Consider the following 27,747-nt stretch of genomic DNA (forward strand, 5'->3'; position numbering starts at 1 on the left):
ACAGCTGATAACCCACAAACAGAGGCTGTGCGTGGTGACTCAGCAGGATCAGCTGTTTAGCAGCAGACCACTGATTGGACACCATTTAGCATAAAGCTTCTTGCTCCTACCACACTAGTTACTGGGCCTACTGCTGACCAGACCACTGAGACCACGTTTCTGCCTCCTCGCCTGGTTCCCGCTCCTTGTTCTTGTTCCCTCGCCTGGTTCCTTGTTTCCGGTTCCTGCTTCCTCACCCTAACTCCAGTTGCTGACTCTGGCTAGACCTTGGCATGGCTCCTGCCTCCAACTCCAGTTTTACCCTTGGCATGGCTTCTGACCACGACCCCAATGCTACTCCGGGCTCTGACCACTAGGTCAGACCACCCAGGTTACAGGCCCTGACAGTTTGCTCAGACCATTCTTGGACTCTTCTGGGACTTTTTGCTGAACCCCTGGACTGAGTACAGACTTTGCTGAGGCTCCCACTTCACTGATGCCCCAGGACTGTACATCCACAGGAACAGGTCACTGTCCTCTAGGCTGAGAACCAGAGGCAGAGGAATCAAGTACAGCATCTGCAAACCAAAAATTGCTCCCAAGTTGCAACACTTGGGACAGTTGCGGGTACCCACATATCTCCCATTACAACACCAGCTTGGGTGACCTGCCCCAGAGCTTCATTACCAGGGAGATAGGATGGCACCTGCAGCAAGTTTCATGGGTTTATTACCCAGTGAAGACTCCTGTTTAGGCCCCAGGAATATGCCATGGACCAGGTCAAGATGGGGCAGGTACTTAGCTTGTTTATGGGGGAAGCCCTAGAACGGGCCTCTCCCCTTCTAGCGCAGAGCCACTCAGTGCTGACCAATTGGGATTCTTTCCTGCATGCATTTGCCACCATTTTTGATGACCCGTGTAAAGCTCACACAGCAGAGACCAACTTACGTAAGCTTCAGCAAACTCTGGTGTCAGCCCCTTCCTATGCCACACAATTTAGATGCTTGCCTGCAGACACCACACAGAATGATGTCACACTCCTCCATCAGTTTCGGCTCAGTCTCTGCAATGAATGAAAGGACAAGCTGGCATGGGCAGACCCTCCTGCCAGGTTCAAGGCCTTTATCAGGTCAGACACCATATTTCATGAACGACAACTGGAATGCATGAAGCCCCCATCTACATTCCACACTTTGTCAGAGCTCATGCAGATAAACGAGGGGCAGCCCCTCCTGGAGCACCCGAGACAGGAAATCTCTGTTTCTACTGTGGAAGAGCAGGACTTCCAGCATCCATATGCCCTGTCAAAATCTCTGCCAGCCCTGCAATTGTGGATCCTGCAGGACAAGCAGACCTTTGCAGTGAAAAGAGCCTTGATTGACTCAAGAGCAGGGGATAATTTCATGGCCTTTTTCATAGCCCAGGTTCTCTTTCCCATCTAGCTTCTGTAGGGAGAACCATCTTCCAGTTTAAGAATCTGGTATCCTAGAACCCAAGCTGGAGAACCCTGATCAAAGAACACAGAGCGCCCCCCACACGGTGGCCACTCTATTGGATCCAGAAATGCCAATTCTCCATGATGAACCATGCCTTCCCATAAAATACCAACAGTACCAGACATTTTCAAAAAATGAAATGCAGACGCATTACCCCTGCATCATGATTACAAATGTTCCATAGACCTTCAACCTGGAGCTAAAATTCCATTCAGAACTATATATTCTATGTCTGAGCTAGAGTTAGCAGCCTTAAGAGAGTACATCCAGGAAACCTAGACAAAGACTTTATCTGCCACTCTACTTCCACCACAGGTGTGCTGGTACTTTTCATTAAAAAGAAAGACAGTTCCCTGAGACTTTGTATGGATCACAGGGCACTTAACTAAATAACTATGCAATTGTTACCCATTGCTATTAATTCCAGAGCATTTGGATAGAGAATGGTTGGCCAAGATATTCTCCCAATTGGATTGCAGGGGACCATGTAACCTAGTTTCCACTTGGGTGAGGTATGAGTGGAAGACAGCCTTTAGAAATAGGCCTGGGTATTTTGAATATCTAGAAATGAGCTTCAGCCCCTGCCACCTTTCAGTTCCTAATTAACAACATACTTTGAGACATCCTAGACTACTATGTGGTCACAAAACTAGATGATATCTTGATCTACTCCAGTGACCAAGCAAGCCATGACCACCACATCTGTGAGGTTCTGACAAGATTGCGGCAGCATGGGTTATACACAAAACTGGAGAACTGCAGAACTTCTGCAGGCAGAAACAAACAGTGCAAAGCACCTGAATGAGGGAGGAGAGGAGACTCGGTGTTGGCTACCTGGAGCTAAGGGTGATACAGAACGGCATCTGAGTCCTCACATAGTTACTGCACAACACATTGGCCATGCCACAGATCAGTGAGCAAGGAGGAACCAAATATCCTCTCCTCCCTGTTCAGGCAGAGATCATCATCCGTACTTCTCTGTACCCTAAAAGGGAAGCTGAGTACCAAAGCAGATTGGCTTGAGCAATCAGTCAGTGGCCTCCAGCTCCTTTGCCCAGTGCTTTGGCTAAATGTATCCATTTGCGTCCATGAGATATTCATCTCCAGGAGGTGAGATCTCACAGCATCCACTGCTCCTGTTCTGTCTCAGGTACAGCCAGAGTTATTGGTATCCCTTCCATCCAGTGTTTATGCTGTCCCAGATCCTCCAGAAGATCAGGGAGGGGAGAGCAAGGGTAAGTCTGGGTGCTCTTTATTGACCAAGGAGACAGGATTTCTCTGGCTTGATCAACCTTGCATCAGGCCCTCCTGTCTTCCTTCTTCACAGAGAGGTTCCATTATTGCAAGAACCAGCTCACTAGGACAATCCAGAAAGACAAAGTTGAGCTGTCTGGCATTTGGAAGGAGACAAAGGACTGAAGAATATCTAGGCAAGTCTATTTCTGCTCTTCTGGCATCTAGAAGAGTCAGCCAACAGCACTGACTCAAAACTAGGACAAGTTCCAGGAGCTGGTGTAACAAGCCCAAGTGTCTCCAGCTAAGGCCCTGGTAGGAGGCAAGATGGGCCAATGATTGAGGCATGAGCTAAGGACTTGGGAGACCTGGGTTCAATTCCCACCTCTGCTATGAGTTTCCTGTGTGACCTCAGACAAGTCACGTCTCTCTATGCCTCAGTTTCCCCATCTGTACAAAGGGAACTTTTCCATAGTCCATAGCCCTACCCTGCCTCCCAGGGGTGAGGAGATGATGAGAACATTAAAGAGTGTGAGGTGCATTCAGGGAGGATGTGACATTCTACACCTTGTTGGAGTGTGCTGTAACACCCATATTCTTCATTTTCATATAATCGTGATCTTACATATAAAGCAGGCCTTATAAGGTATCAGGGGAAAGGTTATGATCTGCTGAAAGTCATTTCTCTATCCATATATGTCTATCATTAATGCACATGAAGTTATGAGAATTGTATTGTATGGTTGTCATTAAAACATGCTGTAAGTTGCGGGAATCAGCCAGATATTAGCTGCCCAGAGGCAACAGCAAGGAAAGTAATCAACACCCAAGTGGGGTGTCAAACGACCCATCAACAGCCATTGTCCAGCAAAGAAGCTACAATGCAATAACTCAACTGCATGAGGCCCCACCTGGGGAATTGCTCAACCTTGCTTGGGGAGACTAAGTAATGCTCACCTGACTCTGAAGGGCAGAGTTATTTCGTCATATCAACACCTTTTCCAATGCCAGTATATCTTATTTGAGATGAGGAGACCACATCTCTACACAGTATTCAAGATTGGGCATACCATGGATTCATATAAGGGCAATAAGATATTCTCCGTCTTATTCTCTATCCCTTTTTTAATGATTCCTAACATAGTTTGCTTTTTTGACTGCCACTGCACATTGCGTGGACGTCTTCAGAGAACTATCCACGATGACTCCAAGATCTTTTTCCTGATTAGTTGTAGCTAAATTAGCCCCCATCATATTGTATGTATAGTTGGGGTTATTTTTTCCAATGTGCATTACTTTACATCTATCCACATTAAATTTCATTTGCCATTTTGTTGCCCAATCACTTAGTTTTGTGAGATCTTTTTGAAGTTCTTCACAGTCTGTTTTGGTCTTAACTATCTTGAGCAGTTTGGTATCATCTTGCAAACTTTGCCACCTCACTGTTTACCCCTTTCTCCAGCTCATTTATGACTAAGTTGAATAGGATTGGTCCTAGGACTGACCCTTGGGGAACACCATTAGTTACCCCTCCATTCTGAAAATTTACCATTTATTCCTACCTTTTGTTCCCTGTCTTTTAACCAGTTCTCAATCCATGAGAGGATCTTCCTTCTTGACTCATAGAATATCAGGGTTGGAAGGGACCTCAGGAGATCATCTAGTCCAACCCCCTGCTCAAAGCAGGACCAATCCCTAAAAGGTCCCCTCAAGGATTGAACTCACAACCTTGGGTTTAGCAGGCCAATGCTCAAACCACTGAGCTATCCCTCCCCACAGTCTCTTCCTTGCACTCTCCTCTCTGGGAGGCGCTCAGATGCCCCCCGGGTAACAGGCGCTCATGTAAGAAACTGGATCGATAGAAGAGGAAGGGGCTCCAATTTGTCTATCCCTGCTGTGTGGTCCATTTCCTCCCCACGCCAGAGCCCCTGCCATTCAGGCAGTGGCAAGAGCAGGGGTGCCAGTCCCAAAGAGGTTTCCTGTCCTGCTTCTGCTAGTCAGTCCCAAGTGCACTGCTTGGGGGGCACCCACTGAGCCGGGGTGGTGGTTCCTGGCAAGGCACAATGCTTTCTCAAGAGCAATCACAGCCCGTTCAGTGCTGGGGACAAGTCATAGGGGGATGGCTGTGGTTTCTCACTCCTTTCTCGTATTCTTCATATCTCTGGCAGGAAGCTGTTGAGTCTGGTTTCGCTCTGATGTGAGGCTCCCTGCAGCAGGTACAGCCTGCCCAAGCCCTGTATGCACCCAGGGAAGGAGTCACTTTACGGGAGGTGTCATGCAAAGGAGCCACAAGCAGCAGATGCCCCCAGGCAACAAGTAGCGCCCGTACTCACCCTGACCGCCCGCCCAGGGGTCAGCTTTAGTTAGTTTAGTACAACAGTAGGGTTACCAGACAGCAACTGTGAAAAAACGGGATGGGGGTGGGGGGTAATAGAAGAAATATATAATAAATATAATAAATATATATAAGAAAAAGTCCCAAAAAATGGGACTGTCTCTTTAACACGGGACAGATGATCAGCCTATACAACAGCAAAATAAGGCTGAGATTTTCAAAGCAGCCTGATTTGAATACTCCGTTCCCATTACGTTTCCACATGACAACTTAATTTACGTAAGAGCCTTTGGTGAGGGACCTACCGGGGAGAGGCTGTTCTAGATTTGATTTTGACACATAGAGAGGAACTGGCTGAGAATTTGTAAGTGGAAGGCAGCTTGGGTGAAAGTGATCATGAAATGGCAGAGTTCGTGATTCTAAGGAACGGTAGGAGGGAAAACAGCACAATAAAGATAATGGATTTCAAGAAGGCAGACTTTGGCAAACTCAGGGAATTGATAGGTAAGATCCCATGGGACACAAGTCTAAGGGGAAAAAACAGTTCAAGAGAGTTGGCAGATTTTCAGAGAGACCTTATTAAGGGCACAAGAGCAAACTATCCCACTGTGTAGAAAAGATAGGAAGTATGGCAAGAGACCATGCTGGCTTAACCAGGAGATCTTCAATGACTTGAAACTCAGAAGAGAGTGTTACAAAAAGTGGAAACTAGGTCCAATTACAAAGGATGAATATAAACAAATAACACAAGTATGTAGGCCAAGGCACAAAATGAGATTCAACTAGCTAATAACAAAGGGTAACAAGAAAACATTCTACAAATACACTAAAAGCAAGAGGAAGATCAGGGACAGGGTAGGCCTGTTTCTCAATGAGAGGATGGGGGGAAACAATAACTGAAAATGTGGAAATGGCAGAAGTACTAAATGACTTTTTTGTTTCAGTTTTCACCAAGAAGGTTGGTGGTGATTGGACGTCTAACATAGTGAATGCCAGTGAAAATGAGATAGGAGCAGAAGCTAAATTATGCAAAGAACAAGTTAAAAATTACTTACTCAAGTTAGATGTCTTCAAGTCACCAGGGCCTGATGAAATACATCCTAGAATACTCAAGGAGCTGACTGCAGAGATATCGGAGCCACTAATGATTATCTTCAAAAAGTCATGGAAGACGAATGAGATTCCAGAGGACTGGAAAAGGGCAAATCTAGTCCCAATCCATAAAAAGGTAAATAGGAACAACCTGGGGAATTACAGACCAGTCAGCTTAACTTCAGTACCTGGAAAGATAATGGAGTAAATAAGCAATCATTTGCAAACACCTAGAAGACAATAAGCTAATAAGTAACAGTCAGCATGGGTTTGTCAAGAACAAATCATGTCAAGCCAAACTAAGAGTTTTCTTTGACAGGGTAACAAGCCTTGTGGATGAGGGGGAAGTGGTAGATGTGGTATATCTGGACTTTAGTAAGGTTTCTGATACTATCTCGCATGACTATCTCATAAACAAACTAGGGAAATGCAACCTAGATGAGTGATCCCCAAACTTTTTACCTCACACTCCCCTCTTACCCCATCCACATCCTCCTCTCCTCCCCCACCCCAAAAGCTGGGACTGGGAGTGGGGCCAGGGCTGGGGCTGGACACAGGGCCACGAGCGGAGCCATGGCTGGCGTGGAGCTGTGGCTGGGCTGGGAGCCAGGGGGCAACCCTTTATCAATAAAACCAAGTGCTATGTGGAAGAGTTAGCAGGGAAGTTCCACCAAGCACTAAGCCAGCTGCTGCCCCCAGCAGTGTGTCATGGTTCTTGTTTTGTTCCCTACACTGCAACGGAAGCCCAAACAAAATAAACATGCCTGCATCATGCCCTGGAGCTTCCCACTGAAGCAACTTCCCAACATCTTCAAGTTCATGCATGACCCCTCCCCCTATCAATCCTGCTACGGGTCTTGCAAGCCCACTGAAAAACTCAGAGGGCTAATGAGCCCATCTCCTCCACCCAGCCTTCCTCAGGGCCCCCAGCCGCAACCAGTTATGATTATTTCCCCCACCACAACCCTGGGGCTGAGTCAAAGGGTAAGAGGTGATTTGTGAATGGTACCCCACAGGCTAGCCTCCCCACTACACAACGCTCTTCCCTCCCATCCCATCCCATCCCACAATCTGTTCTCTCCCTGTTCAAAGAACCGCCCCACCCCAAAAATAGTTCCCCCAATTCTCTTTCCCTCTGGAAAACCAATTCCTGCCACCACACAATAGACTCCAAAAATCAGTTCCCACACTCCCACCCCCGCAACAGAATAGCCCCTCCTTCCCAACAGCCAATGATCGCCATGATCAGTTCTGTCTCCCCCTCCCATAGGGCTGTCTCAGTGACACCAGTTCTCACAAGTCTTGCAATATTTGGTGTTTTTTCCCCCAAAGCCCCAGCTTCTGGAGTCACAAGACTGAGTGAGAACAGCAGCACCCTTTACTTTAAAAAAAAAATGAGGCCTGGTCTACACCTAGAACTTAGGTCAACCTAGCTACGTCGCTCAGAGCTGTGAAAAATTTTGCGCCCTGTACGACATAGTTAGATCAACCTAACCGCCACTGTGTACTCAGGTAGGTCGATGGAAGAATTCTGCCACTGACCTTGCTACTGGCTCTTAAGGGTGTGGATTTACTACAGTGACGGAGAAACACCTTCCGTTGTTGTAATGTCGACATTACAGCAGCAGGGGCGCAGTGCTTGTAGTATAGACACACCCTAGGTCTCCAGCTCCCCATGTTGAGGAGTAATGCTTAAAAATGTGACCCAAGTGTAACCTTAAAGGCTCAGAAAGCAGAAAGGAGAGAAAATTAGAGGATTGGGCCAAAAGAAATCTGATGAGGTTCAATAAGGACAAGTGCAGAGTCCTGCACTTAGGACGGAAGAATCCCATGCATGGCTACAGACTAGGGACCGAGTGGCTAGGCAGCAGCTCGGCAGAAAAGGACCCAGAGGTTACAGTGGATGAGAAGCTGAATATGAGTCAACAGTGTGCCCTTGTTGCCAAGAAGGCCAATGGCATTTTGGGATGTATAAGTCGGGGCATTGCCAGCAGATCGAGGGATGTGATCGTTCCCCTCTATTCAACACTGGTGAGGCCTCATCTGGAGAACTGGGTCCAGTTTTGGGCCCCACACTACAAGAAGGATGTGGAAAAATTGGAAAATGTCCAGCGGAGGGCAACAAAAATGATTAGGGGACTGGAACACATGACTTATGAGGAGAGGCTGAGGGAACTGGGATTGTTTAGTCTGTGGAAGAGAAGAATGAGTGGGGATTTGATAGCTGCTTTCAGCTACCTGAAAGGGGGTTCCAAAGAGGAGGGATCTAGACTGTTCTCAGTGGTAGCAAATGACAGAACAAGGACTAATGGTCTCAAGTTGCAGTGGGGGAGGTTTAGGCTGAATATTAGGAAAAACTTTTTCACTAGGAGAGTGGTGAAACACTGGAATGCGTTACCTAGGGAGGTGGTGGAATCTCCTTCCTTAGAAGTTTTTAAGGTCAGGCTTGACAAAGCCCTGGCTGGGATGATTTAGTTGGGGATTGGTCCTGCTTTGAGCAGGGGGTTGGACTAGATGACCTCCTGAGGTCTCTTCCAACCCTGATATTCTATGATTCTATGAAAATGAAGCCAAAAATGTATTTCTTAATCATGATTTTTCAGCCAGAAGCATGTGTTTTTTTTGAGGTCTGACTCATAATTTTTGAACATGTGGGGTTGTCAACACCGCAATCTCCCCTTCCCCAAACTCAAATCACTGGATACATTACATGTGTCCCCTGCTCCCTAGATCAGTGCTCCCACACTCAGTCTTGTGTCTTTCTCTCCCCAATCCTAACAAGAGAGAGAGAAGGTGGATGAGGTAATATCTTTTATTGGACCAACTTCTGTAGATGAAACAGACGAGCTTTGGAGCTTTCACAGAGCTCTTGTTCAGATCTGGGAAAGGTGCTCAGGACTGGTCTACACTGAAAACTTACGTCGGCATAGCTCTCTCTCTCAAGGGTGTGAAAAATCCACCCCTGAGAGACGTGCGTGCAGGTTTCCCTTGAGGATGAGGACTGAGAGGTCAGATACAGAGTGGTCGCTTTGTGAAAAGTGCTCACCCATGGGAGAGAGGGTGTTTTATCATTTGTCTGTGGAAGTTCATTTGAGAGTGTAATGTGTAGTGTCTGTCTGGTTTCACCCACATAGCTGTTATTGGGGCAGTTAATGCACAGCCCACCCCCATCTCCTTTGTCCCTAGCCACCATGCAAGTAGCCCAGACACCACAACTTGTTCCCATCTCTTGCCCAGAGGCTAGGACATTGCAGGCAGGGACAGGTGTGAGGCATCCAGCACCCAGATAGATCTGCGTAAGGGAGAATTCCTTCCAAGCCTCCAGCCAGCAGGAGCAGCTGCAGCAGCAGGGAATTTCAAGAACTTATGTCATCACAGGGGCTGGTCCAGTTCTAGACATTCTCATCCCTCTGCTGATTGGCTGCTCGCTCTAGACTCTTCCCTCATGCTCTCACTCTACCTGCTCCCCTCAATGCTCCTTCCCCCTTAGTTCACCCCTGCCTGCCTTAGCACCTCCCACAGCCAGCCACCCCCACCCTGTCATACATTTAAAGTAGATAAATAAAAGTAGAGCAAAAAATACCCAATACTGCATTATAACCAAACCAACCCTATTTATTCTCCAAGCTATTTAGGGAACCATTGTGCTAGGTGATCCAGTCTCAGTCTGGGGTCTCTAAGCACGACACAAAACATCATGGTACTAACATGACATTTGCAAGCTATCACCCTGATTTTATGCAACATCCCTTCCCTTAATGAGCTTTCTGTTGATTGTTTAGGCTCTGATTCTACCAAGATTTATGCACATGCTCATTTTTGGGCCTACACAGTGTGGGAAGTTTTGGCAGGATCAGGGTCTTCACTTGTAGACTATCTCAACAGCTGCCAAATTTGGTACCGCTCCATGTGTGACATGTTATAAAAGTTATGTCACTGGTTAATTTGCATGCAATCATAAATTCCACCTTAATGCTAAATACCTACAATTTTTAACTATGTATTTGTCATGTAAGATAGGAGAGAAAGGACATAAATTTCCTGACAGCAAAATCAGTGTGATGGGTTCGATTACAGAGACACCCTTGGGACTTCACCTGATGTGCTGAGATTATACCTCTGAGCCCGTTTTCCGTGCCAAAGCTTGGGACTCCAGAACCCTGCCTTGTTGAGCCAGACATGCTAACCTGCTACAACACAGACCCAGGTCTGCTCCAAGCCCCCAAAGCTGCAGATTTTAACCAAAAACTGCTCAGCAGGTTACCAATCTCCAGCACCCAGACACCCAGTTTCCAATGCGATCAAAACCCCAAATAAATCAGTTTTACTCTCTGTAAAGCTTATACAGGGTAAACTCATAAATTATCCACCCTCTATAACACTGATAGAGAGATATGCACAGCTGTTTGCTTCCCCAGGTATTAATCACTTACTTTGGGTTCATTAATAATGAACAAAAGTGATTTTATTCAGTATAAAATGTAGGATTTAAGTGGTTTCAAGTAATAACAGACAGAACAAAGTAAGTGACCAAGCAAAATAAAGAAAAAACACACAAGTCTAAGCCTAATACATTAAGAAAGTGATTACAGGTAATATCTCACCCTCAGAGCTGTTCCAATAAGCTTCTTTCACAGACTAGACGCCTTCCGAGTCTGGGCTCAATCCTTTCCCCTGGTACAGTTCTTGTTAGTTTCAGCAGACATCTTAGGTGGAAACTAGCGGTTTTCTCATGACTGGAAGCCCCCTTTGTTCTGTTCCACCCCCTTTTATAGCTTTGGCACAAGGTAGGAATCTTTTGTCTCTCTGGGTCCCCACCCCTCCTTCTAAATGGAAAAGCACCAGGTTTAAGATGGATTCCAGTATCAGGTGACATGTTCACATGTCCTGTGAGACCCCAGCCTCCATTCTTCCAGGGCTGGCCTGCACATACCCAGGAAGGTTTGCAAGTAAACAGAGCCATTTACAGGTCATTGATTCTGAAGCACCTTTAATGGCTTCCACTTAATATGCTTACATCAGTAATACAAGTTTATATCTTATTCTCCTAACTCCAGCCATAGAAATAATACATGCAAACAAATGGGATGAACACACTCAATAGATCACAAGCTTTGCAATGATACCTTACAAGAGACCTTTTGCATAAAGTATATTCCAGTTACATCATATTCACACTCATAAGCATATTTCCATAAAACAACATCACAATCAGCTTTTATTTTTTTAAACATTTCTACTCTTTGTGGTTGGGACAAAAGCTGGATTCCCTTCCCCCTTTATGGACTGAGAAATGCTGCAGCAGGGAAGCCGTAACTAAACAGTTTTGTTTTGTTTTTTTTTGGGGGGGGGGGGGGGACAGACACCCAACAACAGCCCTGAACTCTAAATACTACCTAAAGCCATCTTTTTCAAAAGTCAGCCACACATTCCAAAATCAAGAGATTAAGAATAAAGAGTTTTTAAAAATAAACTAATCATCCTGGGGTTCTTTTATTTGCCTCCCTAAGCCTTTAGGGGGGGGTCATGTTTTGACACTGGTGACTTCTGTTGCTCTTCTTCAAGCCCCAGCTCCTGGAGTCCAGTGAACATAGAGAAGTCTCAGCTTTTACTTTAACCACAGCCAGTGTCTGGCCTGGCGTTCACTGAGAAGCACTAGAGAATCAGCTCCATGTGCACCCTAAAAGCTCAGGCAGCAAGGGAAACCCCCAGTATTGCTACTGTAATAAAGCGGGGAGGATTGCTGGCCAGCGCCATGACGGGTGAGCACCCCAGGTTGTCCTGCAGGAATGGGGTGTGTGGATCGGTCCAGCCCTGCACGCAGCTGGGAACAGGAGTGATACAACCACAGAGATGTTGAGTCCTCCAGCAGCTAAAGAAGCTCAGAAGTGCCCTACAGGGGGTACCGTGTTATCGAGGGACTTACCCCGAACTGGGGCCAGGCTGAGGGGCTCCCTACACTGCCTGCACAGGGTGAGTCAGGGGGTACACCGCCCTGCAGGGACCCCAACCCAGCCAGCCCCAGGTCAACACAGCGGAGTGCACTGCTCTGCAGGAACCCCAACCCAGCCAGTCCCTGGGCAGTGTGGGGGTGCATAGCCCTGCAGAGATCCCTGCCCCAACCCAGCCAGCCCCAGAACAACTTGGGGGGTGCACAGCCCTGCAGGGACCCCCAACCCAGCCAGCCCCAGGGCAACCAACCCAACCAGCCCCAGGGCAATGAGGGGGGCTGCACTGCCCACAGGGACCCCAACCCAGGCAGCTCCAGGGCAGTGCTGGGGGAGGGGGTGTGCACCACCCTACAGGGAACCCCCCTGTGATAAATGAAGGGGGGGAGCTCCCTTATGGACACCCAACCAGCCAATAGCTATAAAATCCCCCTTAGTAGCTGTTCGCTAATTGCTCTACCTGTAGAGGGTTAAAAAGTCTTACTGCTATGCATAGGTAAAAGAAAGTGAGTAAGCATCTGGCCAAAAGGGCCAGTGGGAAGGCTAGAACTTTTTAAAATTGAAACAAGGCTCCCCTTTTGTCTGTCTGTGGTTGTTCTTGGGGAGAGGCAGACGGAGCAGTTATACTGTGAGAAGCTTGGGCCAGGTTTGAAAAATCGTCAGTATCATACCTAGAAACTACTCATCTAAAACCACAGATATGTAACTAGATCAGGAAATGTCTAGGAAGATGCAATTAGGTTTATCCCTTTTATTTCTTTATGGCTGTGGATTCCTCTGTGCTAACCCCAGGTGCTTTTGTTTTGCTTGTAACCTTTAAACTGGACCTCAAGAAAGCTATTCTTGATGCTCAATCCTTGTAGATGGTTTTTTTTTAATCTAGCAAAAACCTAAATTCCCAGATGTATTTTCTTCTTTTTTTTTAATTAATAATATTTACCTTTTTAAAGAACAGGATTGGATTTTTGTGTCTTAAGAGGTTTGTGCACATGTTGTTTAATTAGTTGGTGACAACAGCTGATTTCCATTCCCCCTCACCCTTTCTCAGCTCTTCCCCGGCGGAGAGCGGGTTAAAGGGCTTGAGGGCACCCCACAGGAAGGAATTCCAAGTGCACCTTCCTGGGTTCTCAAAGGGGTTCTGCACTTGGGTGGTGGCAGCATCTACCCATCCAAGGTCAAAAAGGCCAGAGTAGGGAATCAGCCTTGACTTGGTGGCAGAGAGGTGGGATCACTTTGAACCAGAGGCACAGACCTCAGGATTTTAAAAGGACACTTTTTTCCTTTTGGCAGCCTGCAAAGCCAGGTAGTTTGTTTTTTTTTCTTTTCTTTGCTGCCTGAGGGGGAACAGGCCCGCAAAGGGTTTGGCCTGCAAAGCCAGGGAGTCCAACAAGCAGTTTATATTTTTCTAGCTTCATGGCAATGAAATAGCTAGGCTAGAGCAGGGCAGCCCTGTGCATGAGGTTGCAGTCGGGCACTGAAATCCTAGAGCAACCAGTCTTCCCAAATCAGCATGCCACGGAGAAGACAGGCCAAGATCAAGCCCAGACATCCAGCTCCATGATAGAAATGCAGGGAGGGGATGGGGGACTGGGGATTTCTCAGGAGGGAAGGGTTAGCCCTCCCCAACCCAAGATCCCGGTGCCAGGATGGAGGGATGCCCTTAACCCAGACTGAGTTCTAACTGCGGAAGACAGGAATTTCTTCCTAGAGATAAAGCACTTGGAGGCGGAGGAGAGGAGAGAGATGAAGTGCTTGGAAGCAGAGGAGAAGAGAGAGGCAAAGCACTTGGTGGTAGAAATGGAGCTGAAGTGCTTAGAGCTGGAAATGGCTAAGGTGGGTCAACCAGGTAGCCCTAACAATCCTTCTCCAGGTACCACTCCCCATTCCAAGAAATTCCTCACATACAGGGTAGACGATGATACAAAGGCCTTCTTAGAAAATTCTGAAAGGGCCTGCCATGGGTACAACATCCCTCCAGATCAGTATATTGTGGAGCTGAAGCCACAACTCAATGGACCCTTAGCAGAGGTGGCAGCTGAAATGCCTAAAGAACACATGAACGAGTACAAACGTTTTAAGCACAAGGCCAGAATTCGGATGGGACTAAGCCCCAAGCAGGCCCATCAGTGGCTCAGAGCCCGATGGTGGAAACCAGACGTGGCATTTTCCCAGCACGCCCATCACACTGTAAAAAATTGGGACGCCTGGCTATCCGGAGCACATGTTGAGTCTCGGGAAGATCGGTCTCTCCTACTGCAAATGGAGCCGTTCTCAGAGGGTGTCCCTGAGGAAATAGAAAGGTACATCCTCGATGGGAAGCCCCAAACTGTAAATGGGTAGAGGTGGCAGAGAAGAAGAAAGCTTGTAGCAGTTGGAACAGATACCAGAAGGGGCAACCCGAGACAACACCCCTCCATCGGAGTCAGCCCAAGGCCCCATCTCGCAAAGAGGAGCCCTCCACACAGCCAGGGAAACCCCAGATGCCCTCTCGTCCTACCACCCTACTCTCCAGCCACCCCACCGAGAGCCTTCAGGCCCAGATGCCTCACAAACACCCCCAGAGCGAAGGGAAACTGTGAGTGTGGGTGGGAGGAAGATTACTGCGTGGAAAGACACTGGAGCACTGGTGTCAGCTATTCACCAATCCCTGGTGGACCCCAAATTCATCAACCCAGAGCCCAAGTGACGGTGCAACCCTTTAAGGCCTAGAAACTACTCATCTAAAACCCCAGATATGTAAGTAGATCAGGAAATGTCTAGGAAGGCCAACTCTTTTAACTTGCCTACAGCCAAGTTGCCTGTCCAGTACAAGGGCTAGTCAGGAATACGGACTTCTGAAGTCTATGACAATAATCCCATTCCCATTCCCATGCTGCTGGGAGAAGACTTAGCCAATCATGGAGGCTAACAAAAAGGGTGGGGATGATCACCCGCAGCCAGGCTAAACAGGGCTCCAGACCTAACTCCATTCCTGAGCCTCCTACAAGGACCCAGTCTGTGTCCCCTAATACCACAGGCCCAGGGACCCAGCCAGAAGTGGTGGAACCAGATCCCAGACAAAAGTCTATGGCAGCAGTTGTAGATCCAGCTCCTGGGACCCAGCCAGAACCAACCCAAGGATCAGAATTGGTGGAGCAGTCAGCACCAGAGCCCGTGCTTGCAACCCCACAAGAGTCAGGGGAGCCAGTACCATACGGTGCCAAAGAGCCTGCACCCACAGCAGCAGCTAAACCGGTGCAAAAAGTTCAACCAGAGCCTGAAATACAAACTAGTTCACCAGCGGAGAGTGGTTCACAATCGATGGAGACACCCCCCATCACCTGCATCACTTCTAGTGGGACCAAGCCCAAGTCCACAACCCAGTGAGGAAGTAATGTCTCCAGCATCAAGGGAGCAGTTCCAGGCAGAGCAGGAAGCAGATGAAAGCCTCAAGGGAGCTTGGACAGTGGCACGGAATGACCTACCACCTCTCAGCTCTTCTAATAGGTCCAGGTTTGTTATAGAAGAAGAACTCTTATACAAGGAAACTCTTTCTGGTGGGGACAAGGAGGACTGGCATTCTCAGGGACAGTTACATAAGGAACAGCCACACTGGGTCAGACCAAAGGTATCGAGCCCAGTATCCTGTCTACTGACAGTGGCCAATGCCAGGTGCCCCAGAGGGAGTACACTTGATCATTACCTGTTAGGTTATCTCTCTCCTGCCATCCATCTCTACCCTCTGACAAACAGAGGCTAGGGACACCATTCCTTACCCATCTTTTTTTATATGAGGGGACCACATCTGTACACAGTATTCAAGATGTGGCCATACCATGGATTTATATAATGGCAGTAAGATATTCTCCGTCTTATTCTCTATCCCTTTTTTAATGATTCCTAACATCCCGTTTGCTTTTTTGACTGCCGCTGCACACTGCGTGGACGTCTTCAGAGAACTATCCACAATGACTCCAAAGTCTCTTTCCTGATTAGTTGTAGCTAAATTAGCCCCCATCATATTGTAAGTATGGTTGGGGTTATTTTTTCCAATGTGCATTACCTTTACATCTATCCACATTAAATTTCATTTGCCATTTTGTTGCCCAATCACTTAGTTTTGTGAGATCTTTTTGAAGTTCTTCACAGTCTGCTTTGGTCTCAACTATCTTGAGCAGTTTAGTATCATCTGCAAACTTTGCCACCTCACTGTTTACCCCTTTCTCCAGCTCATTTATGACTAAGTTGAATAGGATTGGTCCTAGGACTGACCCTTGGGGAACACCACTATTTACCCCTCTCCATTCTGAAAATTTACCATTTATTCCTACCCTTTGTTCCCTGTCTTTTAACCAGTTCTCAATCCATGAAAGGACCTTAGTTCCAACTAAGTATAGGGAAAAGCTCTTGAGCTTAGCCCAAGATCACCCTAGTGGCCATGCTGGGGTGAACAGGACCAAAGACCGTTTGGGGAAGTCATTCCACTGGGAGGAAATGGGCATGGATCTTTCTACCTATGTCCAGTCTTGTGAGGTGTGCCAGAGGCTGGGAAAGCCAAATCACACTTGGAGTTGCAGCTAGCAAGGGATGTTAAGAGTAACAAGAAGGGTTTCTTCAGGTATGTTGGCAATAAGAAGAAAGCCAAGGGAAGTATGGGCCCCTTACTAAATGAGGGAGGCAACCTAGTGACAGAGGATGTGGAAAAAGCTAATGTACTCAATGCTTTTTTTGCCTCTGTCTTCATGAACAAGGTCAGCTCCCAGACTACTGCATCGGGCAGCACAGTATGGGGAGGGGGTGACCAGCCCTCTGTGCAGAAAGAAGCGGTTCAGGACTATTTAGAAAAGCTGGATAAGCATAAGTCCATGGGGCCCGATGCACTGCATCCGAGGATGCTAAAGGAGTTGGCGGATGTGATTGCAGAGCCATTGGCCATTATCCTTGAAAACTCATGGCAATCGCGGGAGGTCCCGGATGATTGGAAAAAGGCTAATGTAGTGCCCATCTTTAAAAAAGGGAAGAAGAAGGATCCTGGGAACTACAGGCCAATCAGCCTCATCTCAGTCCCTGGAAAAATCATGGAGCTGGTCCTCAAGGAATCAATTCTGAAGCACTTAGAGGAAAGGAAAGTGATCAGGAACAGTCAGCATGGATTCACCAAGGGCAAGTCATACTTGACTAACCTAATTGCCTACTATGATGAGATAACTGGCTCTGTGGATGAGGGGAAAGCAGTAGATGTGTTATTCCGTGATTTTAGCAAAGCTTTTGATATGGTCTCCCACAGTATTCTTGCCAGCAAGTTAAAGAAGTATGGGCTGGATGAATGGACTATAAGGTGGATAGAAAGCTGGCTAGATCATCAGGCTCAATGGGTAGTGATCAATGGCTCCATGTCTAGTCGGCAGCCGGTATCAAGCGAAGTGCCCCAAGGGTCAGTCCTGGGGCCTGTTTTGTTCAATATCTTCATTAATGATCTGGAGGATGACATGGACTGCACCCTCAGCAAGTTTGCGGATGACACTAAACTGGGAGGAGTGGTAGATACGCTGGAGGGTAGGGATAGGATACAGGGGGACTTAGACGAATTAGAGGATTGGGCCAAAATAAATTTGATGAGGTTCAACAAGGACAAGTGCAGAGTCCTGCACTTAGGACAGAAGAGTCCCATGCACTGCTACAGACTAGAGACTGAGCGAGTAGGCAGCAGTTCTGCAGAAAAGGACCTGGGGATTACAGTGGGTGAGAAGCTGGATATGAGTCAACAGTGTGCCCATGTTGCCAAGAAGGCCAATTAGTAGGAGCTTTGCCAGCAGATCGAGGGATGTGATCATTCCCCTCTATTTGACATTGGTGAGGCCTCATCTGGAGTACTGCATCCAGTTTTGGGCCTCACACTACAAAAAAGATGTGGAAAAATTGGAAAACGTTCAGCAGAGGGCAACAAAAATGATTAGGGGTCTGGAACACATGACTTATGAGGAGAGGGTGAGGGAACTGGGATTGTTTAGTCTGCGGAAGAGAAGACTGAGGAGGGGTTTGATAGCTGCTTTCAACAACATGAAAGGGGGTTCCAAAGAGGATGGATCTAGACCGTTCTCAGTGGTAGCAGATGACAGAACGAGGAGTAATGGTCTCAAGTTGCAGTGGGGGAGGTTTAGGTTGGATATTAGGAAACACTTTTTCACTAGGAGGGTGGTGAAGCACTGGAATGCGTTACCTAGGGAGGTGGTGGAATCTCCTTTCTTAGAGGTTTTTAAGGTCAGACTTGACAAAGTCCTGGCTGGGATGATTTAGTTGGGGATTGGTCCTGCTTTGAGCATCAAATCCTCCAATCTGATGCTTAATCTTTGTTGTTGTTGTTTTTAAATCTAGCAAAAGCCTAAATTTCCAGATGTATTTTCTTCTTTTTTTTATTTTAAATAAAATTTACCTTTTTTAAGAACAGAATTGGTTGCTTGTATATTAAGAGGTTTGTGCATGTTGTTTAATTAGCTGGTGGCAACAGCTGATTTCCCTTTTTTTCCCCTCAGCTCTTCCCCGAAGGTGAGGTGAAAGGGCTTGAGGGTACCCCACAGGAAGGAATTCCCAAGTGCACCTTCCTGGATTCTTAAAGGGGTTCTGCACTTGGGTGGTGGCAGCATCTACCCATCCAAAGCCAGAAAAAAGCTGTAACTTTGTGAGATTAATACAAATCTTTGCGGGCCCTCACCTTCTGCAATCAAAGTGCCAGAGTGGGGAATCAGCCTTGATACGCCCTCCAACCCAGCTAGCCCCATGGCAGCACGGGGATTGCACTGCCATTCAGGGACCGCAACGCAGCCAGCTGAAAGGGCAGCACGGGGGTTACACCACCCTACAGAGACCCCCAACCCAGCCAGCTCCACAGCAGCATGGGAGTCGGGGGCGATGCACTGCCCTGCAGCACCAGGGGTGATGCAGAGATGCACAGCCTAGCTGGTCCCTCCGCCTGCAACTCAGCCAACTCCAGGGCAGCATGGGGGAAGGGTGGGGGAAATGTACAGTCCAACAGGGTTCTCCCCTGAACCCGATCAGCTAGCTGTATGGGAGAATGCTGGGGGTGGGGGGGCAGTAAATGCACAACCCAGCCAACTCCAGGGCCACATGGGGAGAAGCATGCACAGCCCAGCAGGGTATCCCAAACTAATTCTGGGGGTGCACAGCCCAGCAGCCTCTCACCCCATTCTGCCTTGTAAACCAGCCAGCTCACTCCATGGCAGCACAGGGAGAGGTAATATTAAAACAGGATCAAGCATAAACTTTTCTTTGATGCCTTTGTTGAAATGTAGATTTTTTTTAATCTACCCACTGATGACTGGGAGGAAAGAGGAACTGCAAAACAGACTGTTTGTGGCGGGGGGGGGAGGGGGGAAAGAGGAATTTGCAAGAAAGTTTTGCTCTTCAGCCTTTAAGAGCACTCATGTTACAGGTGCTCTGTCCCCAGGTGTTCTGGGACTTGTAGTACCTATAGCTCATGTGTCGACAGGCTGAGAGCAAGGCCTGCTGAGACGAGAAGGCTATAAAAGCCAAGCCACTGTAGTAATGGGAGAAGGAGATCTTTTATGGGGCGAGCTGGAGGGGAGACGCTCTAGTTTTATCAATCCCAGCTGGATTTTTGGCGGTTGTCCCTCACTTCATCTATGCTCTCTGTTTTACTTCAGCTGCTCATCGGCTTTCCTTGCCTTTCCCCTCTAGACATGTTTGGGCAACACAGTGCTTGGTCTGTTTGTGTAGGAGGTTCAACTCACTCCTCCAACACGGGGCGGAACGACAGTTGTGCCTCAGTTTCCCCCCCGCCACCCCACATCAGTGACTGTTGTTATCCCCAACTACAAGTGTTCAAAAACTGTCAGCTTCTCTCTTCCCCCTCCCCCAAAATACCATTAATGACTTAAAAAGCATGAGATTTAAGAAAACAAAACCAGGTTTATCTGCCTTCTTGATTTTGAGCTTCAGGAGGCACACAAGCACTCACATTTTCAAGCAGTATTTTGCAGCCAGGAATGCAGGAAACCTCTCTGAAGAATTAAAGCAGAAATTCTCATGCAATCTCTTAATTCCAGCCAGTAGGGCTTTAAGGCTGACACCAAATATCACACAATAGAGGTCACTGGAGTTGGCAACATTGTGTCACACACCCCCCCTCAGCTGTAGTTCCAAAGTAGCCTGACTTCCCAGGTCTTGGTTTTATTAATGGCCCAAAATATTCCAATACTTGGCACAGGACACCCTCCCCCAATTCCAGCCACACTTTATCCTTATGCTTCTAGACTACAGTCTGCAGACAGTCCTGCCTCCTTTGGATCACAGTGGCCTTCACCTCTCAGCTACAGAGGCTCCCCTTAGCCCTCCCACTGGACTCTGATGACAGCCCTTTCACTTTGCTGAGCTGCAGGGAATTCTTAGCCTTCTCATCAGCCTGTGCTCATAGTTCCAGACAGGTTCCTTCTCCAAGCTCAGGCCAGAAAAGACCTAACACCCATAGCTGCTCACCCCAGAAAAAAGCCCTTTCTCTACTACTACAGCAGCTTGGCTTTTTACCTGTCTAATCCCCGCAGGCCTTGCTTTCAGCGGACTATGACTGAGCCCTAGACCCAACAATTGCCAGAATGCCTGGCTTTAAAGAGACAGAGGCCCTGTAATAAGCATGCCCTTAAAGTGACAGTGCTCTCTGTTAGGTCCAACAGCAAACCTTTTTTGCACATTCCCCTTTCCAATTTTTGCCCCCAAAAATTCTTGTGTTGCAGCTCCTCTTTCCTCCCAATCCAGGGGGCAAGTGAGTGAGTGATGTCTGGATTCTCTTTTATTCCAGCAGATGGGATCGTGAGCAGGGGCGACAGGTTTGTATAATTTTTGGTGGTGCCCAGAACAGGTCCAAGTCTCCTCCCCGCAACCTTGTAAGCCAATATACAGTAACTCCTCACTTAAAGTCGTCCCGATTAACGTTGTTTTATTGTTACGTTGCTGATTAATTAGAGCAGTGGCTCTCAAATTTTTTTTTTCCACGGACCACTTGAAAATTGCTGAGGGTCTTGGCGGACCACTTAATGATCTTTCCAAATGTTGTTTGTACTGTTAGCTAACTATTGTAAAGCACTTTGGATAAAAGTGCTATATTAAAAAACCCCTAAATAATAATGAACTTTTTTTGTCCTACACATAAAAGCACACAACTCATATTTTAATATCAGTGGTCTTAATCTTTCTAATGCAATGGATGTACCGTCTCTCCCCCACCGCAGCAGCCCCCAAGCTGGGGCTGGGAAGGAGTGGAAGGGGGGGTCTCTCCCTCTTCCCTGCCGCAGCAGTCCCCAAGCTGGGACTAGGAAGAAGGGGGGTCTCTCCCTCTCTCCCCTACTGCAGCAGCCCCTGAGCTCTGGCTGGAAAGAAGGGGGAGTCTCTCCTTGGGTTCACTTAACATCGTTTCACTTAAATTAGCATTTTTCAGGAACATAACCACAACATTAAGCAAGGAGTTAATGTATATTTTTTAAAATAATGTAAAAATGTGAGGGCTCTGGGGTGGGGCTGGTGATGAGGGGTTTGAGGTGTGCGGGGGGCTCAGGCAGAAGGCTGGGGATGAGGGGTTTGGGGTGTGGGAGGGGCTCAGGGCTGGGTAGAGGGTTGAGGGTAGGGGTGCAGAGGATGAGGGCTCTGGGGTGGGACAGGGCTGGGGATGTGGGGTTTGGGGTGCAGACAGGCTGCTCCGGGGCAAGGGCCAGAGAGGAGGATTCCCCCAGCCCTCTCCCTACAGGCAGCAGTGAGCTCCAGGGGAGGGCCCCCCTACTTCCCCCTTGCACCACACTCACCTCGCATCACTGCCATTGCACGTGCTCCTAGGGCCCCTTTCCGGTACTGGAAGCCCCCTCACCACCCCTGCGGTGGGTGCCGTGGGGGGGGCTGCCATCACATGTGCACCTCCTCCCCTGCTGCTGCCCCTCACTGTAGCTTCACTGTGGTGGGGGTGGGGGCTTACCCTTGTCCAGCATGGGGCAGGAGCGGTGACTGTGGGCATAGGGGCCCCCTGTGCTAGTGGAGGGTGCCCTTGGAAAATGAAAGTGTCTGAGGGGGAAGGGCAGGCTCAGGGTCAGCCTGCCCTGGCAGTGAAGTTGGGGGCACTAGGACCCTGTGGCAGCAGTTGATGCAGGGAGGCAGGATGGAGCTGCAGGGGAGAGACAGAGATGCTCCACTCCCTGGGAGCCTGGGCATCAAGGGGAGGCCGAAGGACACTCCGGGGAGGTGCTGGGGGGTGGCAGGCGGGGCTGGGGGTGAGACCTGGCCCTGAACATTGGTGGAGCTGGGCCCCCGGCCTCTGAATATTGCTGGAGCCCGGGCACCATGGGCCCATTTAACTCACGGCCTATGATTATGAGTGAGAAGGAGGCAGAGAGCAGGGATGTCCTGAGGAAGGGAGTAGACCCAAAGGGAACATCCCCCGGGAAGTGGGCTCAGAGAGTCCTGGCAGGTCGGAGTTGCTGGGGGGCAATGACAGAGAGCAGCAGCTGCTGGGCAGATCCCCGCCCTGGGGGAGAGGGCTCCAATCCAAGGAGAAATGGTCCTACTGCACTGACTGCAACAAGGGCTTCAGCCGGAGCTCCCACCTCATCCGGCACCAGGGCACCCACACGGGCGAGCGCCCCTACAAGTGCTCTGACTGCGGGAAGAGCTTCACCCAGAGCTCCAACTTTGCCCAGCACCAGCGCATCCACACGGGGGAGCGCCCCTACCAATGCAGTGACTGTGGGAAGAGCTTCAGCTGGAGCTCCAACCTCATAGAGCACCAGAGAACCCACCTAGCACAGAAACCCTGAACATGGGCCGGGCCAACGTGTCTGTTTCCTGAGCAAGCTCCCAACACTGCAGTAAACAGCATGGGGCCAGCAAGACACTTAATAAGGGGAGAAATTACTGAGTGTACAATGCCAAAGACTAGAAACCCTCCCCAGGAGTTAGACTTCTTCACACTGCCAGCGGCGGCTGCCTGCCCCAGCCTCGCCTGTTGCAATATCCAGGAGATGATCCCACTTGCCACAAGAGCTAAGGAACCTGTAATAAGGCAAGTCTAAGGGGGTCTAACTTATGCCTTCTTTCAACCTCGTATGGACAGGCTGTATACATAGACAGTGGGAGACAGAATGCAGGCCATTTCAGTCCCATGGGCAGCTCCCTAGCATTTGCTCCCTATTTTTGTCTGTTCTGGCCAGACTCCATCCCAGGATTTTAGTTCCTGTTGGATACCTAGATTTTAGTCCCATTTTTTAAAATTTGCTTCTAATACTCTATTTCCTGTTATATTGCAGTGTCTCTCCATATGAAATAAAACCTGCTCCAGCATACCCATTTTCCATCCTAGTGTCCCATTTCAGATGCTTTGTCTTATAATAGTTGTGTGTCTGTCTAGCCTCCAGCTGGGATTTATTATGGGTTCTCCATCTATGTTCCCACAAAAGTTTTTCCTGTGATCACTGAAGATGCAGCTGCTCTTTTCAGTATTTAGTCTCAGGTCTGAAGGCATTTGCTCATAGACTGGCTTTACAGCTCTTTCCATCCTACCTTGTCAAGGCTAGAATATTTTTCTTAAAATTCCCTACATTTCATAGATTCTAAGGCCAGAAGGGACCATTATGATCATCTGGTCTGACCTCCTGTTTAACACAAGCCATACAACTTCCCTGAAATAATTCCTCCAGCAGAGCTTTTATAAAAACATCCAATCTTGATTTAAAAATCATCAGTGACGGAGAATCCACCACAACCCTTGGTAAACTGTTAATTTTCTCTCTCTTAAAAATTCATGCCTTGAGTCTATCACTATAAGGCATGTTTTCTAAACCTTTAATCATTCGCGTGGTTCTTCTTTGAACCCTTTCCAGTTAATCAATATCCTTGACTTATGAGTACCTGAACTAAACATGGTATTACAGTAGTTTTTGCAATGATGGGTGGTGACAGGCATTAAAGCTAGAATGTTTTCCCTTCTAGCTAATCTTAATCTCCCTTGCCTCAGATTAACCCGCTTCCTTCTTGTCCTAGCCTTGGAGCTCATGGACAACAGATGACACCATCCTCTTTATAAACTTTTACATATTTGAAGACTGTTGTCATGTCCCCCCTCAGTCCTCTCTAGACTAAAAATGCCCAATTCTTTCAACCTTTCCTCACAGGTCATACGGCGGACCCTCACCAGAGCGTGCGTTGCTATAGCGCGGATTCGGTATGGCGCGGTCACGGTTATGGATCCCTAATTTAAATATTTAAATTGGGATCCATTATAACGCGGCCCCACTACAACGGGGTCCTCGCGTTAACATGGTGCTGCGCATGGATCCTGAACCCCACATTCTAGTGAGGGGCCAGTGTATTTTCTAACACTCTGATCATTTTTTTTGCTCTCTGGATTCTTCAATTTGTCCACTTCTTTCTTAAAGACTGGACAGAGTACGCCAACTGAGACCTCACAAGGGTCAAGCAGAATGGAGCAATTACCTCCCATGTCTTATATCCAACACTCCTACTAATACACCCCAGAATGACATTGGTCTTTTTTGCAACAGCATCACATTCTTCACCCATAATCAATTTGTGATCCATTATAAGCACCAGCTTCTGGAGTCGTTATTCTGTGAAAATTATAGCCTTTTTTTTTAAAGTCAGTTTCTAGCCCTCGTGGTTGCAGAGAAAAACTGAAAAATGCAAAAAGCTAAAACACGAGAACTCCCAAACATTCTTTTTTTTTTAATCTCATGGTTTTTTGGGACCCTGACTTGTGATTTTTGAACCCCTGAGGCTGACAATTCATAGCCATCAATTTTAAAGCCAAAAGCAACCATAATGATTATCTAGTCTGACCTACCTAGCACAGGCCAGTGAACTCCATGCGGTTATTTACCATCACTTCTGTTTAAGCTTTGACATCTAGTCATTGGTTAAAAGACTCCAAGTGATAGAGAATCCACCCCATCCGGCAGTTAGTTATTCCAATGGTTAATTCACCTCCCTATTAGACATTTGCATTTTATTTCTAGCATGAATTTGGATAGCTTTAGCTCCCAGCTATTGCATTTCAGTCTGCCCTCCTCTGTCAGAAATATCCCCCTGGATGTGCTTATAGACTGTGATCAAGTCACCCTTACCTTTGATAAGTTACATAAACTGAGCTCCTTCAGTCTCTCACTTTCCACCTTCCTCCTCCTACTCAACATTCCTCTGCTTATACCTGAGCTCTCTGAAACTATGCCTTCGCTCGAGCTAGCTCCTCTGGAGTTAGTCTAGTTTGAGTGAGAGCAGCTACAGTGTGAAATAAAATTGGAGCTGCAGAGTGATTGGATTACTGCACAGAGTGATTGGGTAGGTCTATATGGGAGCTGGAGGTGTAATCTCCAGCTGAAGTAGACATACCCACCCTAGTTCATGGTAAAAATAGCAATGCAGCTGCACCTACTGAGGCTCTGGGGGAAGCCCACCCACAATCAACAGCCCCTCCTCCTAGCCTCAGGGGAGGAGCTACCTGGCCCAGGTCTCAACCGAATGTGGGGGACAACAAATGAAAAAACAGGGACAGGAGTGAGGGTCACAGAGTCAAAAGCAGGGGTCCAGAGGGGGACACGAAGCAGAGAACGCTGGACAGCACCCACTGCTCCTCAAAGGCATCCAGGGAGCCAGTGGATGCAGCCCAGAGGAACTCTGCCTGGACACGTGACTAGAGGGACAATCAGAAATAGGTCCCACAGTCACAGAGCACCTCCCATGTCTAGCTTCCTCCTCCTGGTATGGCAGACGGCCACCTTGGCCAACGCCAGGAGGAGGTTGATGTGAGGAGGTCTAGCGACTTCATGGGGCCACAGGCAGGGCTGTCCATAGGCATATGCAGCATACGCGGTAGCAGAGGGCACCCGAAAATTTGGGGCACCACCCTTGCTGGAATCCTCTCTTCTCTGGTCCCTCTCCCGCCCTGGGCCGGCGGGCTTCTTCCCGACCCTAATCCTCCCTCCCGCCCTCACTCCTCTGCCAGGCCGGCTGAGGGCTCCAGACTCTGGCTGGATCCAACCCAGCGCCACAGGGAGCCCAGAGCATCACAGCCCTAGCCCAGCGCTGCCCGGAGCGGAGTTCCTCCCTGGACCCTGCCGACATGCACCACTTGGTCTCTGGGGGCGGCCAGGCAGAGCGAAACTTGCATGTGAGTCAACGGGGGTGCAGGGTTGGAAGGAGGAAGTGAGGGGACTTAAAGTGACACAAGTTCCCCAATACAGATTGAGACTCTGTGTGTGTGTGAGACACACACCCCAACACACACACACACAGTTTCTCTCTCTGTCACACACTCACTCTGTCAGGTGCACACTTGTATTATTGTTGTTGTTATTACTGCTTGGTACTTCCTGTCAAAATGCTCGTGGTGAGCCAGGCGTGGCTAGGGGCTGCAGGAAGGCCATGGGCTCTGGCAAGATGCAGCCTCCATGTGACAGCGCAAAGCCTGTCTTGAGTCACTGCCACAGCATCTGCTGTGTACAAAGCTCAGTGTGTGTCAGCAATGGGGGGGAGGGTTCTGGGGGCCCGCAGGCAGGGTGTCTGTGCCCCCTCGACACACTGGGGTCAGTGTCACCAGCTGGGGACCGCCTTCAGTGGAGCGTAGGGGCACCAGTTTAATAATACTGCATAGGGGCCTCATAAATCCTAAAGACGGCCCTGGCCACAGGTGGGGCATGCATATATCAGGAAATGAGGGGGAAAGTATGGCTAGAATGTGAGGAGGAGGTTCTGGAGGAGCCAGAAAAGGGGCTGCAATCTGGCACACTCAAGGTAGATGTTCGCCAGGATCTCCCACTCAACGCAGAAGGAGCAGGTGTCAGGGGAGGTGGTGAACCACACCTGTGCTCAGGGCTCTATGAATGAGCTGCCAACTAATATCCCAGGTGGGCAGCGGGACCAAGATGGAATACAAACTGGCCCACTGGTGTTCCTCACCTTCCGTGGATGGTAGGAGGTCCCGGGTGTGGGGGTGAGACATGAGGGTGAGGAAGTGATGGGTGCGGAGCAGCTGTTTCCTGGACGCAGTTCACAGGTCACACAGCCTGCTCAGGTGGTGCAGCAGGGAGGCCTCGTGGGACAGGGGCCTGATGGTGAGGTCTGGAGGGCCAGAGGTGAGGGGTGGACAGAGAGCACCCTCCCGCAGGGCCCGCTCAAGAAAAGCATGAGAGGCAGGTAGTAAGGCTGCCCTCACCTCCTGGAGTATACACTGGGGGATACAGGGGGTGGAGAGCCCCATGTGCCGGCTGGGCACCCGGAGGTCCACCCAGTCCCTCCAGTTGTAGTCTCCTGGATCTCCAATCCTGGTGATACCAGCCAGGACCAACCTCCAGTACACCGAGGGGGACTCCACCACCTGCATACCGAGATGGGGGTTGTGTACCAACGGCTCCGTAAGGAGGTCCTCCCCCTCGGTGGTCACCGCAGACCTGGTCACCAAGACTAGCTTCCTGGTCGTGGTAAAAGACTGGCAGTTCATAGAGGTCTCGCGGGAGACCCTTCATATGGAGGTAGAAGAGCTGCTAGTCATAGCAGATCCCTGGGAGGCAGCAGAGGAAGGCGTGTGCCAAGCAGAGTAGCTGCAGCTGCATGGGCAAGGGGTCTGGTTAGCCGCCTCAAGTACAATCCCGTCCGAAAC

At 48.7% G+C, this 27,747-nt stretch overlaps 1 protein-coding gene across 1 annotated transcript in view; it reads left to right on the forward strand.

Annotated features, from left to right (window-relative positions):
* LOC140901044 (uncharacterized) overlaps positions 1 to 27,747 on the forward strand; it is an 88,244-nt gene that overhangs the window by 31,626 nt on the left and 28,871 nt on the right. Inside the window, exons 3-4 of the mRNA XM_073319212.1 lie at positions 22,631 to 22,892; positions 27,537 to 27,619. Coding sequence (XP_073175313.1) covers positions 22,631 to 22,892; positions 27,537 to 27,619 — 345 coding nt within the window. The remainder of the gene's footprint in view (positions 1 to 22,630; positions 22,893 to 27,536; positions 27,620 to 27,747) is intronic.

The sequence above is a fragment of the Lepidochelys kempii genome, chromosome 20 (assembly GCF_965140265.1).
Source record: "Lepidochelys kempii isolate rLepKem1 chromosome 20, rLepKem1.hap2, whole genome shotgun sequence".
NCBI lineage: Eukaryota > Metazoa > Chordata > Testudines > Cheloniidae > Lepidochelys > Lepidochelys kempii.